The sequence below is a fragment of the Colletotrichum jinshuiense genome, chromosome 2 (genome assembly GCF_051148585.1).
Source record: "Colletotrichum jinshuiense chromosome 2, complete sequence".
NCBI lineage: Eukaryota > Fungi > Ascomycota > Sordariomycetes > Glomerellales > Glomerellaceae > Colletotrichum > Colletotrichum jinshuiense.
Window position 1 is genome coordinate 2968911 of NC_139309.1, and position 20909 is coordinate 2989819.

At 56.4% G+C, this 20909-nt stretch overlaps 3 protein-coding genes across 3 annotated transcripts; 1 reads left to right on the forward strand and 2 right to left on the reverse strand.

Moving 5' to 3' along the window:
* Positions 1 to 1012: 1012 nt before the first annotated feature.
* EsH8_II_000810 (uncharacterized protein) lies at positions 1013 to 1780 on the forward strand (the record flags this gene model as incomplete). The annotated part of the gene is made up of 1 exon (XM_083264108.1): positions 1013 to 1780. One exon carries the CDS (start codon positions 1013 to 1015, stop codon positions 1778 to 1780), a length of 768 nt encoding a protein of 255 aa, XP_083121430.1.
* A 1853-nt stretch (positions 1781 to 3633) lies between these two features.
* On the reverse strand, positions 3634 to 5924 carry EsH8_II_000811 (Hsp70 family protein; the record flags this gene model as incomplete). The annotated part of the gene is made up of 5 exons (XM_083264109.1): positions 3634 to 3966; positions 4036 to 4564; positions 4617 to 4868; positions 4925 to 5524; positions 5728 to 5924. The coding sequence occupies 5 exons, from the start codon at positions 5922 to 5924 to the stop codon at positions 3634 to 3636; spliced, it is 1911 nt and encodes a 636-aa protein (XP_083121431.1).
* A 4776-nt stretch (positions 5925 to 10700) lies between these two features.
* EsH8_II_000812 (kinase-like domain-containing protein) lies at positions 10701 to 13132 on the reverse strand (the record flags this gene model as incomplete). The annotated part of the gene is made up of 2 exons (XM_083264110.1): positions 10701 to 12899; positions 12959 to 13132. 2 exons carry the CDS (start codon positions 13130 to 13132, stop codon positions 10701 to 10703), a joined length of 2373 nt encoding a protein of 790 aa, XP_083121432.1.
* Positions 13133 to 20909: the final 7777 nt, after the last annotated feature.

A 20909-nucleotide genomic window follows, 5' to 3' on the forward strand; every position in this document is an offset into this window, starting at 1 on the left:
GTGGGCAGTCATCGCCATCGTACCAATGAACAAGAGAGACGTCAACACGCAGGGAAAGACGGGCCTGGTACCAAACCCTTGGGATGTTCGATGGAAGTTGACGCCTGTACAACACGGTGCTGCCAGTCAATGAACTCTGTATCCCAGCCCCCAGTAGCCCTATGAAGCTGTCACAAAACGCAGATGATCGGGCATGGCCTCCGGTCCAATACATCTGTTTACAAGATCGTCGATCTTATGCAAAGGAACACAACGTCGGGGCCAGGTTCCAAACTGAGACGAACACCTTCCGAGGAAATGATGGAAACCAAAGGCCACTCAGACATTGCTGACATGGTTGTTTTGTTGCTGAAGAGGTGGGTGAATGAATGAGACCGGCTGTAGGAGCTGATGCCTGGGCTTGGAGTTGGTGTGCTCAGCTGTAACTATCCGTCTGGGACGCGTGTGGGTTCGTGCCGCCGGCCACGGTTCGTACCAGAAGCCCGTCAAGGGTTGCCAACCATGACGGGATAAGTGGGTGCATGTAAGAATGTTATCGGCTCATAAAGACGGACGCATATCCCCAATCCTCGAGTACGCAAGCAAAGAAAGCGAGACTTCCTTTCACCTACTCTCCCGTTTTTTCGAGTAATCATCGTCTTCCAGAAAGTGCACCCATACCGCATTTGCAGTTTTGGTGCTGTTAAACAGTAGCATCCTCCATCCCGGGATCGGAGTCGAGGCACGCCGGTGCAGAGTCGTTCACGAACACCAATCTCCAAGTTCCCCACCCCTCCAACTCGACCGTCGCTTGTTACCTCCTTGCGTTTTGCATCGATTCCCACCTCGAAGCCTTGGGCTGGGTTCCTTCGGTTGGTTTGCATCCGTCTGGCAACGGTCAGAAACCTTCTGCCATCCACTTGACCCCGCAAGTCTGTCCGGCCAAGCTGCACCTGCCGTCCTGCGAAGCCTGCTCTGTCCGGCGGTAATCCACGCCCTTTTCGACGGGACTTTTCGTGATAACTCGTACATCATGTCGTCCAACGGCTCTGGATACGGTTACCCGTACTCTTCAGCAGGCTACTACTCGTCTGCTGGCCAGCCGGTCACCCCTCGCTATGCAGGCAATACGTATTCCGTTTCTGGTTCCTCGTCTGCCGAATCCAGCTATAGCTATGGCGGTAGCAGCCAGGGCTATTACACCCCTTCGAATGGCGACAGGCCTTCGTATGACGAGTTCCGCATGCCTAACGCGTACTCCATTTCACCACCTCCGTCGACGCACACTGCGCTAAGCACCTTTGGCCAAGGCATTGCGCAACGGCAGGTCCCAGCTCCAGCAAGCACACACATGCTATCTTGCGAATTTCGGCCCTGGACCGGGTGTCAGCAAGAGTTTCGGCTGGATGAGGTGGATCTGTGGATTCGACACGCCGAGGATGATCATTTACAAGGCGTGTACCCCACGATGTGTATATGTTGGTACTGCGGCGACTTCGACTTCAACACCCAACGCGGTACCGATGCAGGGATGAACTTCTTTCAACGTATGCAACATATCGCGGGACACATGCTGGATGGATATCGCTTCGAGGAAAGGCGGCCCGACTTCCATTTTCTCGAACACGTGTATCGCGCCGGCATGATATCGTATGAGGCCTACCAGCAGGCCAAGGGTGCTAGTGAAGGCCCCACTGCCCCGACTGGTGTGTATCCTTCGGGTTGGAGACCCGTCAGGCCTGAGGTGGTGACGGAGGTAGCAGGGCCTCGAAGGAGGCGGCCCAGCAGGCGCCATCAATAGGTGATGGGGTTGTTAGCTATGATGGCCAATTATTGTTCCAATGCTGTTAGGAATGCAGTGTTATGGCAGTTCCGGAGATGTGGGTAACAGGCGCGCTTTGTTCCCGGGGCGGGCCGAGACGACGGCGTCGATCATCGGCGGGGGGAGGCGGGGGGGAGGCGGGCAAGTTTCCGATTTGTCGTTAGGCTTTTGCGGGCGGCGGCGACCGTTCAACTGATTTCATCCTCTGCTAATAAGGTTTTCCAGTATCCATGTTGTCGGTAATTCCTGCACAAGGTAGTTCACCTTGGAAGGGCAGTGCTGCAGGAGGCCGCAGGTCAGCCTGCAACCCAGGACGGCAACCCTGTCTTGTATTCCCGGAGCCTGAGGACATGTGTGAGGCTTTGAGGTACATTTGGGTGAGTGAGGCTGACTGACAGGGCGGCCCAAGTGGGCAGCAGAAGAAGTTGGGTAGGGCGTCTAGTCCCTTGGTGTTCTGGAAGAGACGACCCCTCTTTCAGTGTGCCATGGGTCTCTGGTAGTTCGACTTTTGATGAGACATGACACATTTCCTTTGACTGGATTTGACTGGGTATTTGCGTACTTCCCGTCGTGGTGCGAGAATCTGGAAAGATTGTTCAACGGTTCGCCCGATGATCCGGGTGAAAGAGAAAGACATCCCAGGTGGGCGCAGCGTTGTGTATCTGATGGGTTGCCCTTCAGGCAGCTACGACCCGTCAGACTTCTGAAGTGTCAGAAGGAAACACCGGCGTCACCCTGCCTTACTGCAGGGGCTACTTCTTTGGGGTTCGATCTATGCTTTTGGGTTCAAATTAGGGGAGGAATGTGATGGCTCCCCACCGTGGTCAGCATCGGCAACAGCAACAGGACTACAGACACAGTTAGGCACCAGACCTTGCATAGCACATAACGTGCGACATGTTATTCTTACATTTACCACCATCCTTCCTCGCCGAGCGTTTTATACGCCATTCATTATCGATGTGCTTCCTGTGAGGGAAAAACAAGGCCGGATCGCCCACATCCCGTCTTATACCTCAAATCCCGCTCCTGGGTCCAAGACAGCCAGCCAGGCAGCCTCCGCCTCATCGGCTTCGTGAACCAATTGCAATCGCAGCTGTGGCCATTTTAAGATTCGTTTACTGCCAATAGGCTACTTCCGAAAACAGGGCTGTGGCAAAATCCACTGCGCAGGCTTTAGTTTATTTCATTCATTGGTGTCTATTTGTACCGTTTACGTCGCTGCACAGCCTCACTCGGACCGGCGAGAAAGCAAACGACTCGAGCTGGAAGAGGACGCATGCACAGTTAACCTCGCACAATGAGTGATATCAGCCCCGGCGTCTCCGTTTTCCTCGGGTCTTTGCGTGCCTCTTCTTGTCTTCGCAAGCGATGGGGAGCAGGGGGGGAAGCAACACCGAACCGCGAAACCTTGAGAAACCCATGAAGGGGACGCCCGTCTCGTCAAATCATGCGGGGCTGAGTCGTGCGCCTCACAAACCCTTTTCGGATCCCCGGCATGTCAAGTTGCAACTCGCCCGCCCCGGCCCCAATCAGGAGGCTTGCCAGCGCTTCCTCGAGTCCCGCCCCATCGTGCACGTGTCGGACGCGTCAACTGTGGCACAATGTGCTTCTTGCTTGGCGAGCTACGTAGTGTACTGTATGTTCACGAGACTGTATCCTCACGAACCATATATGATGAGGGAGGTACCGAGCGGGCGCCGTTGGGCGCCTTCTGCAATCCCTCTGTCCTCCATGCCAAAACTCCGTTCGTGCAATATGCCTCCCCCGTTGCCTTCCTCCTCTTTAGTTATGTCCTGTCGCCGCCACAACGGTCCTTTTCCAGTCATGGCTCAATGAAACTCGGCATCAACGCGTCCGTACCGAACACCATCCACCTTCAACTCAAAACCCAGACCCGCGCTGTCGACAATCATCTCAAGCGTGAAGTCGAGGTTATCAAACTCCACGCCACGAGTTGTCGTTAACCGTGTGAACAAACTTCTCGGTACAGCATTGAGATCGGTGGTTAGTGTGCACACGTGTACGAGATCGCGGGTGTACGCCGACGGCGGATCGTCCGCTTCACAGGCAATCAGGTCGTCCGTTACCATCAACGACTGCCCGGGCCGGAAGTTTCGGGTATAGTGGAATGCAATAGGCGACAAAGGCGATATTGCCTCTCCCTTTTTGATGAGCCGGTCAGTATTCGTTCCCTAAAGTCGAACCGAGAGGAGGCCTAGACGCCAACTCACCTTTGCAATGTGCCACTGCATACGATCCGACACCATCCACCGCTCCCATAGCGGTGACCAATATCGTTCGCTGACCGAGTGTTTCTCCTCGTCGTACACCGTTGCGTACGATGTTCCGTAGTGGTACCGCGCCTTACGGGATATTACCATGTTGCCCTCCAGCCCCCGCAGCACCGCTCCTCGCACGACTGCCGTCCAGGCGTAGACCGGTTGCATTACTTCGATCGAGCTGGTCTCCTGCAGCGAAGTAACGCTGCCATGGGTTGGTCTCTCGGTATATGGCGGTGGAGCCGCACTGGTGAAATGTGCCTTGAGCCTTCGATAGAGGTAGTCGCTCTGGCCAAATCCTCCTACCAGCACGATGCCCGAGACGACACCGCCCTTGGAACGAATGCCGGTAACCTGGCCTTGTACAAGGTCGCAGACTTCCTTGACAACAGGCTCAAATATTTCCTTGATCTCTGAGGCAGTCATAACCATGAAACCACAGTCCAAACCGGCCTCCTCGTCGTCGGGCAATCCTGGGAACCTGCCTCCAAGTTAGAAAAACCCCTCCCCCCAGATGCCAGGAAGAGACTTACGGCACATTCACCTCCTGGTGCTCGTCCTCGTTGAAGTTGCGCTTTACAAACTCTTCAAAATATCTCAGGCCCATTTGCCAAGTTTTTCCTTTCTTGACCTTCATCTCGTCAAAACGACTGTGGCCTAGTTTGTTTCTAACATGTTCTTCAAATCTGTAGTTCAGAAATGCGCTTCCGCAAAGGCCGCCAGTACCGACGGCAGACTCTTCTACTTTCAGCGGCTTTAATGATATGATTTTATATGCGATCAGACTGCAGCGGCTGTTAGCGGTGTCCGCGAGGTCGAACGCCGACCAATGCCAACTTACTCGACGGTTCCACCACCTGCGTCGCACACGATGAAGTTATCGCCCGCGTTGAGATGGTTCGGCTGGATCGCCTTCAGCGTGTATACGGCTGCGGCTTCGGGTTCGCTGATCATCTGGATCTCGGACTTTGACCCCATGCCTGCTCGTTCGGCCGCCTGGAGTGTGGTGTTTTTTGCTGCGTCCGACCACACGGCTGGACAGGTCAAGACGAAGTCGACCTTGGTAGACTGCATGAAGGACTCGCCGTATCTCCGAGTCAGGGTGTCCATGGTATGCTTGTAGACTTGGGTAAGATAGTCGCTCACGGCGTCCAGGACGTTCTTGTTGTAACGTTTGAGCTGAGCCGCCGTTTCTAACGGGCTCACGTAAAATGGCAGCTTTTGCGAGCGGTCAAGGAAGAGCTTGATGCACCGGAGGCGCGACTCCTCGGGCTTGAATTGGAAGCCCCATTTCACCGTGGGATCAGTGCCAGGGGCAGCGTTTGCGGGGAAGTCATAGCTGATCTCGGTGGGCACCTTGTCGGAGGTGATGCCGTTGCCGCCCGGCCAAGTCTTGATGATTTCGACATCGTCTGGCGTTGAGGTGTAAACGGCGGCGACGCTAGAGTGTGTGTCAGCATGCCATCTCATGTGAGGGGGGTCATGGCGAAGCCATCAGTGCTTTGACAGATGCGCGTGGAGCATCAAAGAATGAGGGGCAGCGTTGGGCGCAAAACCCGGGGCATCCCCGGGGGGTGGTTCTCCGTGAACAGGCCGGGTGGTGAGGCATGAGGGAGGTGAGGATGCAGAGCAGAGGCGACTCACCCGGAAAACGTGGTTCCAAAATCGACGCCGACGATCAGTCGATCGGTGGTGCCGAAGAGTTCCCGGGCCGGTTCCCTGAGAGGGCCGTTGATGGCTTCGGTGGAGGAATTAGGCGTGTAGTTGGTGAAGTAGCTGCTCCGGCTGGCCTGATTCCGTATACTGCTGGAGCTCGGTCGAAGAGGGAGGTTGAAGCTCATGGTGGCAATATCCGGCTGGGATATGCGCTCAACCCCATAATCTGGGGAAGCGGACCGATATCAGGAAGCAAAGCGAACGGGACGAACCCTCGCTGGCGAACACAGGGAATGCGACTAGAGATTGATCAAGGGCGGCAGAGGTCGTCGGGAGTTGCGCGCAAAAGAAGAGTTGCCAATCGTCTCTTCAGGACAGCAAGGCTACGGGACCATGATCGTTGGAGGGGGACGTGGAACGGTGGAGGAGGGGTTCTGTCCTGAGGTGGGCGGGCGCGTTGGTGGGAAAAAAGGAGGAAAAGTGACAAGTATAGACAGCCCAGCCCAGCGCAGAAGCGACGGGGCCCCCAGCAATGACGACGACGAAGCAGCGACAGAAGTTTGGATTTAATCGGAACGGTGTCCGCTTGAGCCACGCCTGGTGCTCGAAAGGCGGTTTTGCAGGTAAAGCCGGTCGCGGGTATTCTGCTGCCTAATTGAGTTCCTGGTTTCTCGATGGAGGAATGAGCACAGGAAGACAACGTTGGCTAGTCGAGTACCGCCAAGTACCTAAGGTCCAGCGTAAGGCGAGGTGAGAGGGACGGGAGTGGCACTGGCACAGGACAGAGGACTCGGGCAGGGCGGGGAGGGGCCTGGCTCGCGACAGGCAAACACTGCCCCACCAAAATGCCTACCTGCGCCGTGGGAAAGGGCTGAAAGCGTGTGTTTGGGCTGTCCACAGCTGGTGCGCCTACTGTGTACTGTACTGGCGCTGCGCCGACGGGGCGCAGGGGGGGCGGCAAAGGAAGGTTGGGAGGAGTCCGGGTCCCAAGGTACCGTCCTTCGTGATGCTGACATAAGCGTTCAGGTATGTAGCGCCAGGACAGGAAGGGAACTGATGTGCAGCTATGTCATGTGACCCGGCACGAGTCCATGTCCGAGTCCCGGAGGGATTCCCGACGCGCATTCTTGCATCCTTGGCACGTCTCGCTTGAGAAGGTCAACGTACCGGGCCTCGTAAGCCATCCCAAAAAAATCGGTCTTTTCAGTCATCTCTTAATCGGGGTTCACTGGGAAACGTAGGCCGTGACGAACGACAACCTCGTCCTCGTCGCACTGTTCGTTGTGCTGCTCATGACAATCGCCCGGTGGCGCCTACTGCGTCTTCTGCCAGACGCATGAAGGATGAGGAGCCTATACAGTGGAACTGCTGACTTTGAGTCTCGGGCCAGAAATGCCGAATGCCCGGGGCCGAAACCCACCAAAGGCCATTCATTGCTCAGGCAATTCTGAGCTCCATCAAGTGGTTCAAGTCACGTAATACCTATGGAGAAACGACAGAGGGCCTCTGCCAAGGCAGGGGTCGCTCGTCAACCTCGAGATAACTCTTACGCAACCGACTAACGCTAAGAAGGCACCCAGCGGGAGGAATGATCTATCAGACTGTGAGCGAGTTCACTGCGGATAAAGCTTGGATCCGATCTTCGTGTTCACGGTGCATCGTCGTGGGCTACCCAAGCTAGCTCGGCCATCAGAGCCAAACTCGACCCCGCCCATAAGACATTGCAAGTGGCTACGTCAACCGCTGGCAATAAACGCCCCAAAAAGATTTGCGACTAGGAGGAATCGAACTTCCATCTCCTCGGAACCAGTTGAGAGGCCACAACGAGGTATTCTAACCGTTAAACTACAGTCGCTTGTTGATGGTTCGGCGGCCGCACATTGTGGGACATGGACCCGGGGGCGTCCTAGGGCACGGAGTCTGCAACCCACTGTCGTCGAGCTCAGATGGGGCTCCGACAGACACAAGTGCTTGCTGAAATGGCTCCAAGCACGTATGCATGCCCGCTTGACGTGGCCAAGTGGCGCTCTCGCCCACAGTATGATGGTCCCTCAATGGGAGTTCCGTTACGCGATCTCTGCTCGGCGGCTTAGAACAACGTCTGCGGGGCAAGGCTGAAGGAGAAGGGCGCATTTATAATGCCAGAGCTTAGACGTGGCAGAATAGAGGGGGGTTCAACGACGGGTGTCCAAGGTCGGTTGGCATACATATAATTCAAGGGTCAATTATACCAGGACCGATGTCAGCGTCTTCGAGGTCAACGGCCGAGGCAACAGGCTCTTCAACGGACAACACACATCCCGCTCCCTCGATAAACCCTCGAGGACCCGATCCGCCGTGATCATGTATCTGCAAAGGCTTTAGAATTTCAAGATAGTAGGCCGGAGCGGGTCTGTAAGCATCCGACCATTGCCAGGAGACCGTCCTGGGCCGTGTTACTATAAACTCCTGCCCGACAACGGGTATAAGACCAGCCTCTTACGCAGCTTCATCGCGCCTCCGTTGTCTTCGAGACTCGCGGAAGACATTTTGCGACATGTCTAAGCGGGTGTGTGCGCACTCTTCAAGAGACTGAGTCGGCAAGAGATCGATGGACATGGGTAGCACGCAGAGGAGGAACACATATGAATCAGGAAGCCGCTACGAAGGCGACTACGAGAATACGTGCTTGGTTCTTAGTTGCGGCGGGGGCCTATATTTCCTATTCCCTACTCCGGCCCGAGACAGCGGGAGAGACGGCCCCCTTTTTTCTGCTTTCCCGTCGTCTGTCCGCGTCCTTTCTTTTCCGTCGAGACAATGTTCGCCAAGCGACCAAGACCACGGCCCAACCCGCGGGACGCAGACACAAGACAACGAACCAGACAAAGAAAGCGGCGGCCGACTGCCCACCCGTGGTTCATTTTGCCGACGACCCTCGGGGACGGGGAGGGGGGGGCGTGGTGGCTTTCAAGGCTGAACGAGAGACAAACCGTTCCGTTGCGAGACCAAACACGGCATAATCCCACCTGCATGAGGGCATCGAGACAACCAACAGCGCCCCCCCGCGCCACGCCTATTCCCCCTCAGGGGCCGGAGGGGGCCAAAGCGAAGGAGAAGTAAAAAATAAAAATAAAAAGGAAACTGAGCAACTTCCCCACCCATTTGATAGGTGAGAGTTGACGACGGGTGCAGAATATTTGATTGTTGATAGTTGATAGATCACCTCGAAAACGAACCCCCCCCCCCCCTTCTCGTTGCATTGTTCAGTCAATCCTCGAGCCCCCAAACAAAGGGCCGCCACATACGGATACCATGGCCCACCGTTTCTATTTGGATCTTCCCTGGACTACCAACATACCTACGTCCGTTTGTTGTTGTTTTTTCTCCCCCTTCAGCCCCCGCCCTCCTCTCCAAATAAAAAAAAACACAGCCACCCGGTCAATCACCCTACCATCCCGTGCGCCGCAAACCACCGGTCGCCCGACCCATCCTGCCCCCCCCCCTTTTTTCCCCCCTTCTCATCCTCCGGCCCCCAAAACCGGTCGCAGCAGACGGGACCAGCAGCAGACGGGACCAGCAGTAGGCAGGCAGGTACGGGTGCTATGTAAAGTAGCAAGGCAAGGCAAGACAGGCAGACCCCTCCCTGCCTTCCTCCCCGCCGCCGCCGCCGCCCACATTGCGTCTAGCCACAGCCGCCACGTCGTATACAGCTACCGGTACATCCTCCCTCCTCCCATGCCTCTCTCCCCCCCCCCATGCTTCCCCCATGCATGGTGCACTTGCCCTGCCCTGCCTGCGTTCCTTCATGCATTGCCTTCTTCGTTTCTTTTTCGTTTCCTTCCTTTTTCTCTTCGGGAGGGGGGGAATGATTGGGCCACTCCTGCCATATTTCGTCTGAACCTTGCCGTCAGCTCGCCGCAGCCAGCCGGGGGTGCCCCACCCACCCCTTCGCGCCCCGTCCCTCCGCCGCAGCTGCGTCAAAGCCACCCGCGCGTCTAAACCGTCCGAACACCCAGAGTCAATTCAGACTCGCCTCGCTCTCCCTCCATTCATTCCGGCCAGCCAAGGCATGGGACTTGCACGGGTCAGTGAAAAATAATCGTGGCAAAAACAGCTTTGGATGTGGTTCGTTATCAGTGGGCGTCTCTTGGACGCCACCTATTATTATGTAGTTGAGGTTATAGCAGCACTCCGAAAAACCGTCTGCCTACGTACAATTCCAGTCCCTCCGACTAGTCTTTTTTTCCCACCTCATCCTTGAAACCAAAAGTGTAAATGATAGTTTCCACGCAGCCAATAGCTGCGGGACTCAATACCAGCCTTTCCGAGTAGCTTTGACAGGTTGCCCATATGTATACCATTTGTTTTCCGCGGTCCATATATGACAAACTATCCATTTGGGCATTCCTTGGCCACATTGGCTTTCCCCGAGTCATCTGACGTGTCCAGCCCGCAGAGAATCTAGAAAATATTGTGCCCTTGTCCTTCCTTTACAGAATTGTGTGACCATGTTTAGACCCCCTTATATCGTTCCCCCAATCCCAATTGAACCGTGTTCTTTTTCTTCCAGATTGGGAGACTGCCACTCCTTGCCCGTGTGAGCCCCAGAAACAAATGAAATGTTGTCTTTAGCAGAGGGCGCCGTGGGCAAGCCCTTCCAGTCTATAGTGTCGGGTATTTCGAAACAGATGAGTTGATAATAAAAAAAGGCAGAAAGAAATAAGATGTGCGCGATGGCGGAAAAGTGTGCCGCCCTGTGGTATCGAAGATATCATGGAATAATCGAAAGGCCACCCTGCTCCCCAAATATGGGACGAAACAAAATCGAGATCCGGATCGAACATCGCCTCCGCGTGGATGACGAGGTTGGCAGACCGGCTAACTCCAAACACCAGGCCCATGCATGTGAATAAGCAAGAAACTTTTGCGGCGAGAACTGTACAGCCGCTTGGGGAAGAAACACCCCTCCCGAGACTGCCTTCTTAGAACCGATTGCTAGCCGCCCAGATGCTGGCTGACGCCGAGGCAGCCCATTCGCTCTCCTCGTACGGGGGCGTGGGCCACTTGTGCTGGCTCTCGACGCCGTGGGACTTCTTCAGGTCCAAAGGCTTGGGCGTAACCGCCTCTTGGTTCTCGCCAAAGAGAACCGAGTTGCCATTGGCTGAGGGCGACGGGGTGGGATACGGGTTCACCATGCCGATGTTGCTGGCCGATTGCCGCAGTCCAGGCTTTCCATCCTTCTCGAGGCGCTTCATGGCACGGTGGGTCGAGTTGAGGACTTCGTCGAGCAGCTCGTCCTCCTCGTCGGGCGCGTCGTAGTGCTGGACGCCTTGAGCCTGGGCACGTCGGGTTCGGCTGGAAATCGGGCCGGTGCCTCGAGCAGCCAGCATCAGGTTGTCCACAGAACGCGGCTGGTTGTGCTGCGGCAGAGAGTGGTGTCTCTTCAAAGTGCTGCTGGGAGTGATCAGGTGTACAGGAGGAACAGGCGCGTGATCCCGGTTCTGCTGAACTTCTCTCGAAACCTTGTCGAGTGGCTCGTGGATCTCGGTGGGCTTCGGCGGGGGGGTCGGCGCGTTGTCAATCACCATGGATGATCTGTTGCTGTTCCAGGGGCCGCAGCCAGCTTGGGCCTCAACGTCATCGGAGTTCGGCGACATTGGGGCCTGGTGTCTGCCGGAGAAGCGGCGGGCGCGCTTCCGCAGGTGCGAGAAAAAGCTCTCCTTCTGGCCGCAGGGAGGCGATGCAAGACCGCCGTTGCCGTTGAGAGCCCGCTCGGCCTGTTGTCGGTGGATTTCGGCGTAATTGTTGGTGCTCGATGCAACTGACAATTGCCTGCCAATCTTCTTCTTCTCGTCGTTTTGAACGGCCCGGTGGTGGCCGTTGGCATACGAGTCGTTGTAGGTCACGCCATTCCTTGCCTCGGCGGTCACGGCATCGGACAAGGGCGAGATGGGCTTGATGGTCGGGAGTATCGGCATAGGAGCAACGTTTGACGGGCCATTCGTCCATGTGGTCCGCTTGGATTGGGCGGGACGGGTCTTCGCAACGGGGACCTCGTTCGTCGTTTGCGAGGGAACGGGCGACGGTCGCGGAGTCGACTCCTTGGAAATCGCCTGAGGAATAGCAACCTCCGCGCTCTCCGACCGGCCGATGAGGGACTTTCTGAACCAGGATGGCTTGGAAGAAGTCGGGGTAGACGAGGAAGAGTCCTTGCCGCGGCTGATATCGGACTGCTTACGGCCCAGGATTCTCGAAGCTGATGAGCGTGGGCGCAGGGGGTCGACGGCATCGACGAAGTACTCATGGGCAATTGCCTGGGTTGACGTCGGTCGGGTCTTGGGGTCCCACATCAAGCACCACGTAACGAAGTGGCTCAGCGAAGCGGGCCACTGCGGTGTCTGCAAAATCGTGTCCATGGCATGGGGCGCCATCTTGGGGAATGAGAAGCCCAGCTTGCCGGCCAGCCTGGTACCGTCTCTCCATTCACCGCCGCCAACACGGGCGCCGGACTTGTTGTACCAGTTTCCGGGGCTTCCCATGATTTCGCAGACTCTCCAAACCTGGTCAACCTCGTTTCCGCCGGGGAAGAGTGGCTTGAGGGTGGCAATCTCTACTGCCATGGCACCAACTGCCCAGATATCGACTGGTGCCGAATACTCGCCCGCACGCAAAAGCACCTCGGGTGCTCGGTACCATCTTGTCGAGACGTACGTCGTGTAGGGCAGCTTGGAGTGGGTCTCGCGCGCAAGACCGAAGTCGGCAATCTTGACGGTGTAGTTCGGGGGTGTTGAGGGGGGTGTGACGAGGGCCGAGTATCTGCGGAAGGAGGTGACGGTGTCCTGGTGGGACGAGGTAGAGACGAGGATGTTCTCGGGCTTGATGTCGCGGTGGAAGAAGTGGTGTGCGTGGATGTGCTCGAGGCCCTGCATGATTTGGAAAAGAATACTCTTGACGCTGGCGTTGTCGAGGCACTTGTGGTCCCGGGCCTTCATCAACTGATACAAGTTACCCTCCATGTACTCCATGGCGATGTGAAGCTTTTTGCTGTAAGGGTCCAGGAAAATGTCGAGGGCGGGGACGAGGTGGGCGTGGTTAGGGAGCGTCTTCAGGAAGACGACCTCGCGAAGCTCCAAGCACGGCGTGAAGGACTCGAACGACTTCTTCATGGTCTTGATGGCAACCTAGAGACGCACTTAGTTTACTGGGTGTGGTGCATTGGGAATGGTCTGCAGGCACTTACCACCGTTCCCCGACGAGCCACATTAGCACCTGCGCTACGGACTCGGGCGAGAACGACACTGCCGAAGCTGCCATCTCCAATCTCCTTGAGCACCTCGAAGCGTTCCTCGAGAGCCATGTTGTTGACAGCACTGGATGAGACCCCTCTGTGGGCCAGATCGTGTGTGACCGTCATGTTTTGTGTGTTTTGCGGGTTGGAAGTGATCGTTGATTCCAGTCAAGATCCTCGTGATGACGGTGATTCTGAGGCGGGTCAGCTGGCCAAGGCCACTTCGTAGGCGTGTCGGCCTGGACGGTACCAATGCTGTGCCTGACTAGGAGCTCTTTGCAAGAGCAGGTTGCGAAATCTGTGGCATTCAGACCGGTCTGGTGCGGGAGCTAGTTGCAGTGGTGAAGAAATGTTGTTGAAGTAAGGAAATGGTGTGCGTATGGATGTCGCGGGTAATGGGTCGGAACGGTTGATGTTGGAAATAGAAAAAAGCGTGAATGAGTGTGCTGGGATGGACCAAGAGAGCGAAACCAGATGAAGAAGAGGAGACAATGAGGGACGGGCAAAAGCCAGGAGGTGGTCGATATTATTAAAAGGGCCAGGGAAGGGTCCAGGGGGTGGGAATGGAGCTAGAACCAGTCGATCGGGGATGGATCCTCAGACGTGGATATCCAGAGGGTACGATATTGTCGGGTGCGTGGGTCGAGATTGCGATGATGAGGAAGCGACCCTGGAAGTGGAAGGGGGGTCGGCGACCGGGCTTTGTTGGTTTGTACCTCTGTGAAGCGTGCGGATGGCGATGTTGAGAAGAGAGCATCAACGCATAAGGCGCGTGTAGGTTGTGTCCGGCTGCGATATGCTTGGGTGCGAGCTGTGCTGTGCAGTGCATATAGCGCGATGGTGTCGCGGACAGGACGGCAGTACCGGTAGTGGACTATGCTTGCCTGTGAAAGCTGGCGGGGACCTGGGTCGCATGGAGTGTTAAAAATGAGGAACGAAGAAGCAGGCGAGAGAGGAAGGGCCAGGGGGGGAACTTGGATGGAAGCGCGAGGGAGAAGGAGGGAGAGGGAGCAGGCAAGAATGAATGGGTGACGAGGGTCGAGGGACGGGAGACGGAGAGAAACCCACACACGATCCAGCAAAGTGATTCACCGTGGGCCTCGTCGGGATGGGCGAGAGCGAGGGAGCGGCGCAAAGTGCAGTGCAGTGCAGAGAGAAATTGATTGACTGACCGGGAGGACTGGTAAAATGGAGCGAGGAGCCGGCCACTATGCCGTCGACTCGAGGTGGCCGGGGCCCGTTCTTAGCATGAATGAATGAATCTGGGGGGGGTGAGAAGTAGAGCGAGAGGGTATGGTGATAGGGGCCCAATCTCGCTAATGATTTGGGGGGGAGAGTCGTGCCTTTTTTTTTCCTTTGGCTCTGGCGGGCCAATTTGCGCTGGAGGGGGTGGGAAGGGGGGGTGTGTGGTATGGTGTGGGTGGTCTGTGAGTCTGTGACCTGGAACCTGGGCAAAAGCCTAGGAAGGGGGGCCAGGGTCAGGATGTCTTGTCTTGCTCTGAGAGAAGAGAGAGAGAGAGTGTGTGTGTGTGTGCGCGTGTGCGCGCGAGAGGTACCAGGTGGGAAAGGAGGAGAGCGAGGAGGAAAAAGAAGATTATGGTGGGCTGCAGGGTCGAGCTTGGTTTGATTATGTTCGGTTCGGACGTTGGTGCAAGTGCGCGCAGGGTTTCTGGTAGATTTGCTTCTTTCGTCTTGATCCTCGGGCGTGCCTGTTGCTTGGATCCTCGGGATAAATTGATTTATTGAATTGTAATTCTGCTGGTGTGTCCCGCCGTCACGGGCTGTCTATTATGTCTGTTCCTTCAGACCGTCTATCGTGTCCACCCGGCCCTTTCCTGTGTTGACAGACGGGCGGTTGGACGGGAAGACGAGGGTGCGCATGCACACCGCGCAGGTCCTCTCCCCAAGTTCGGTCCAATCCAGACAGATGGGACGTGAGTTGATGGGGCAGCGGCGATGCTTGATGAACTGGCACAGCCCGACTGGAGCGTCTCTGTCCGGGGCGGTCGGCAGTGATGGCCCAGAAACGCAACGTTGATTGCCCAATGGAGCTTGGTACGGTCCGCTTCAGTCAGTCAGTTGGCGACGAAGACACATCGGACCAGTAGCCTTGGACATGGGATATGCTGCAGATAGCTGCGAACAACTGCGAGAAAAGACGGAGAGCAGAAAATAGGCACATCAGGCAGTGCGAAGCGACCCTGCTGCACATGCAAGTCGGCGGCAGCAACACGGTCAGCATCATCGGCACCAGCATCAGCATCAGCAACAGTAACGCCAGCAGGAATGGGTGGCATGGTACGCCGCCAAAGTCTCGGACGGTGGGCCGGTCGAGGGGGCGCACGACGCGACGAGGGGAAGGGAAACGGCAACGAGCCGTCGATGCTGCTGGACCAGGCTTCCTAACCGGCTCGGCTGGGATCAATACATACACAAGCCAGGATTGGACAATATCTGGGCGAGGCGCGTGCAGGAAGAATATGTGCGCTGCGCAGCAATGTTGTGTGTGCGTGTTGTGTTATGATATGCCAGCACAACAGCCGGGTAGGCAGATTGGCACGCTGCGCCGATGCGACGGATGTATTCGTCCACTTGGGATCCGTATACAGATACTCAGCACAATGCAGCAGATATGGACACCTCAGGCCGAGGTAGGAGCAAGACGCGGTACCGTTCCTGACGGTGTGTATGTGTGTGCGTGTGCACAGGTACAATGCCACGCCCGGCAGGGCACAACGGGAACAGGTCCAGATATGGAGCTCCGCCATGGGAATCCTGCAGCCTTATTCGAGGATATTGGCTAGGACCGGCCGGGACGGGGGCTTTCGTCGCCTGGTGGATGATGCGCTCCAGGAAACGGCTGGTATTTTGTGTACTCCTATACACGTACCTTTGTGTGTGTCTCGCCTCGTCGTGTCACGTACCGATACTGGTGCGTTGGCTGTCTTTCTTGATTGACGGGCATGAGAGGGAGACCCTGGGGAACTTAGTAACGTCCGTGGTAGGAGGGGTGACCAAGAGGGGAACAATGCGTGATATGTTGACTGCCCAGCCCCAGGCGATTGATCAATCCCGCCCCGACACGACGCTCAGAGGTCGGATATGGAGGGGAGAAGCTGGATACACAAGGCAAAGGAAAGTGGCCATCTCCTGCGTATGCCAAGGAAAGACCACCAGAGTTGGGTTGGTCGTTGTTCAAGCGCATGAAGACCCGTTTCCACTTTGCACAACACGAACGGTAGGAGAAAAGGGGGACCTGGCCAGCTGCCGGGAGCTTGTTGCTCATCACCAGTGCTAAGCTGGGAAAAGGGTCGCCGGTGGCGGGAACGATCAGAGGGGTCCAGCCCCGGTGGTGTCGGGGGAAAGGGACATTGGGTGTCAGTGTGTCTCTAGTCGGCTCCATTTGGCTAATTGCCATTTGTGGCCATGAAACCGAGCTCAAGACGGCGTTTGCGGCGATTGATGGACGTAGCATCACCATCACATCACAGAACAACAGAAAGATTAAATAAATAAAAAAGGGGGGTCGAGGGTTCGGGGAAGGTGGAAAGTGGATGTGAGCTCATGTCCATCTCTGGCCGTTTGGTGAGCCCGGGCAGGGTAGATAAAGCAAGGTGCGGTACGTACCTGGCGCCGTTCCTTCTCCTACCATATACGTATTAGGTGAACCGTGAGGAGGCAGATTGGTCCCGTTGCATCGGTACGTACTGCTTTGTTTTGCAGTGCAGTGCTCCTCCGTACAGACATAGTATTGACGCCATCAGGCCACGGCCAGATTATCCAAAGTGAACTCGGAGCATGAGTTTGAGCATGTGCATGGGCTGGAGCTGGAGCTGTAGCAGTCGGGTGACAGGAGAGCTCCAGTTGCAGCTCCAGCAAAACGAGTAGATCCCGCCCGCCCCCAAGATGCAGGCAGAGTCACCGTTCCTGAACCTGTTCCTGTCCCTGTTTCTGTTCGAACCAGCTAGGAGCACCAGGTACGTATCCCCACCGGCCGGCAGCAGGTTTCCAGAGCTGGTGCTGGGCAAGCGGCGCCGGCTGGCAAAGCGAGAGGAGAGCAAAAGAGGGAATAAGCAAGGGGACGATGGCCATTGTCCACGCCAGCCAGTCGATCAGCCGGGGGGCCGGGAAGCGCCACCTTGGGGCCCAAGAGGCTAGGGTTGCCCAAGTCTGGCTGATTGGCACGTTGGGCCTCACGCCTCAACTGGCACCTCCTCGGCGTTTGTCGACATCAAACGTTGCCAGGTGGTGTGTCTTTGTGTGCAGATGGCGCCGCCCAAGATCGCACAGTCAATACCTACCGGTGGTGGTGTGCCTGGTTGCTCTCGCACAAGCCGCCAAAAGCGCAGGCAGTCGCCCACTAGGGCCCTTTCCGCCGGGCCCGTGTGCACACTAAACACCATACTACGTCCTAAGTTAGTGTTGCGATGTTCAGGTACCGGAGCACATCTTTCCTCATTGGCCGCAAACGAGGTATTCGGTACCTGACTCCCCTTGCATTGGTGGATGGTCCATCTCAAGCTGCCGCATCAGCGCCGTCGGCACCATCATTGGATGCCACTCGATGCCAGGGGCACAGAAGGCGAATGGAAGCTTCCGAATGGTGGGGAGAGATTACGACCGCGCCGGTGGTTAGGTTGACCGTTGGCAGGGTGCGGAGGATCCGTCCCTTTGGCGAGATAGTGTATATCCTCTCCTTCGGGGAACAATTCTTGGTTGTCCGCCAATCCGTCTTCTGTTGGAGGGGGGAGTGGAGGGGAGGGGGGGATAATGAAGATGCGCCCTGCAGACTGGTAATTGTGTTGGCGTTTCTCGTCGTTTCATGTCCCGCCAGGCCCTGGGTATGGATAACGGGTTAGACCTCAGGGCTGGCCGACATCTCATATATCATGTCCACACTTTTGCTAGTGGAAGGAAAAATCAAACGTTCCCAAGCCATGTGTGAAGCCAGGTGTGCGGAGTACATGCTTTATTGGTATCCGCCATGTGCCCTTGCAGGCTCGATTTTGCGGCTTGCCTGCCCCTCAAGTGCCCAGTATTACCTTAGCTCGGGGCCTGCGGAACGGCCCTGATGAGCATTGCCTGGGCTGGGGCTTTCTTTCTCTCTTTGTCAGCGTCTGAGGTGAGGAGTGACGCTCGCTGCCAAAGGGGAGGGAGGGGGCGGGCCGTCAAGCAGAATCCGAGTCTAAGCCTTGGGCGAATCCGCCCTCTGTCTCATCCTGCGAGTACCGACCGGTCGTAAGCCTGCATATATGGTATCCGATATCTAGAGAGGTGGTGACATCAGACGAAACCTTGGCCATCATACGTTCCTTTTCTCCAGTTCCTGCTTGATTCCTTTTCTCCCGGCAGGCGACGGCGGGGAGGTTGGGATTGTCGCTGCGGGCATGATGGTGTCGCCACTGGCCAGAGAAGGCGCGTCAGAGTGGACACGGGGCATAAGTCAGGGACAAGATCAAGAACAAGAAAGGATGGGAACAGGGGCGCAGAAACGTGGAGGCAGCCAGCCCACCTCGAACCTTCCCATTAATGAGCCGGCGGGCGAGCCCAGCTTCCCAGCAGCCCGGTGTAGACTTTGCTGGCCCGGACGATGATGAAACGCCACGGGAAGGCTGCGGAAAAAGGCATCCAAAGGGAAAAGATAGACTGGATGATGACATGGTTAGGCGCACAAAAGGGGGGAAATGCAAGGGCGCTTCTGCCCGTCTTAGCCCAGAATGGCAATGAGCTATTGCACCTCTTTCCCGAGGGCCTTGCGGCCCTTGCCTTAGGGCCTATCTCAGGACCTTCCTTTCAAAGAACCATTTGCACATACACGTGTAATACACGGTAGACGGCAGATAAAGTATCTTAGTATACCTTGCATAGCACACTACTGCGTACTATGCAGTACCTTACTTTTACCACGTCTCTTCTTGGCTCTCCTGGCACTTGACTTGGGAGCCGGGGGACAGCCACCGCCGCTGCCGCGGCCTCAATGCAAGACGCAAAGTACGGTCGATCCAGGATGGCTTGGCTTTCTTCTCTCCATGTACTCCGTACTCTCTCTCTCTCTCTCTGTGTACGGACACCGGGCACCCGATCCGTCCAAACAAGATTCCCCCGAACACGGGCTGGTTGTGCATCTCGACTGGCCGAGGCAGGCAACAAGGGGTCGCCAAGCAAAAGCAGGCCCTGCATGTGTGCCTCGAGGCTCTCAATCAAGCTCGTCCCGAACACGGGGAGCCGGAACTGACGATGGAGCTCTCTCCCCTCTCACACGATCCCTCGCCTGCGTATCCGTGCCAGGATTGTGTAATCCAGGGGATTATTTGTGATCTTTTGGGAAGGCTCACCGGTGACCGCGCCAACCAACGGAGCCCATGGAGCAACGAGGACCTCCTCCCGCTCGCTCCAAACCAGCAGCTTGACGCGCCACGAGACAACCGGTGGAGTAGCCCAAGCCGAATGATACATTGCAATCCGCCGCAACCTACCGAAAAAGTGATCGATATTGCCCGGGCCCATAGTATGGAAAACGTCTGGAACGTGTCGGCGTATGCAGCCCTCCAAACCGGCCCCCACTCTCTCCCCTCCGTCGGCGCTGCGAGATTCGTGCTGTGACAGAGCAACAAGGCAATCAATCAATCTGGGGTGTGTGCTTCGTATGTTGCTTAGGACAATTTGCCGCCTTGCCGCTTGTCGCACACCATCGCCGCGATGTCTTTGCACATGCCATTCAAATGTCAATGTGCCAGGTATATACGGCATAGCAACAGAGGTGAGGCACGGAGGTGACGACAACCACGATGACGGCGAGGCAAACAAGCCGGAGGAGGCCAACCGAGCGCGGCGCAACGCGGCGCACACCACTGTCACCTCACCCTCAACCTCGACACGCCTTGCCCTCTTTCCCAGGGAAATGAAGTTTGCCAAACCCCCCCGCCCACCGAGTGTCCTTTTTCATCGCCTTTCCCCTCCCCCTCCCCCTCCTCTCGTCCCTCTCTTAGATTAGAAGCCAAAGAGGGACCGTCATCCTTGGCATGGGACTTTGATGAGGAGAGTCGCTGATCGGCAAGCCGTGAGGGACGTTGGGCACCACGCTGTCGGGGCAATTTGGGAGCCACTAGATCTGTGCCCATTGAACCAGGCTTGGGTTGGGATAGGTATGGATACCAAGTATCCCCACCCTACCGAGTGCACTTGACGCATGAATAACGGTGCACAAAAGCGTATCGCAATATCCGAGTATATGTATACAGCCACGTCGCTTCGATATGCATTATCCGTCAAAGGACCTTTGAGCGTGTTTGGTTTTCAAGCATATCATGACTGGCGAAAGCTTCGGTCTTGACCCGTTCACTGGGAGCTTCTGCAGGGAGGAGTATACCTTTGCATTTGCATTGCTCCGGCCGTTTCTTTATGGCGGAATGCCACGTCACTGCTCCTTTCGACCGTCTTGTTGGTTGGCTAGCTGTCAAAATTTGACACCGCAATGAATATTATCCATCATTGCTGGCTTCTTCACCGCTGCTTCTGAAAGTCGTGCTGGCTCTTGCGATGCATTCACTCACCATGCGCTTTCCCAAGCCATCCACTTGCATGAACACAAACTCCTCGAGTCCCCGGTATCTTGCATAGGCGTCGCTCCATCGATCCATAACCCCGCCCATAGATCCAGCAGAGCCTGCAGAGGTGACGGGCTGAGACAACCATGGCATGAAGACAAAAAAAGTCAGCAGATAAACAACGGACCATTTGACGTGCTTTGGAATGCACTTTGGCGAGAAGGTGTGGTCGGCTCCTGCCGGTGCATGTCTGTGGACGGAAAATACATGTCACAAGGAATCGCCTCTGCCCTCCATCTCGCCTCCGAATACTCCCTTGGCCACTTACACTGCCTCGCCGTGTAGCCCGGCATCTC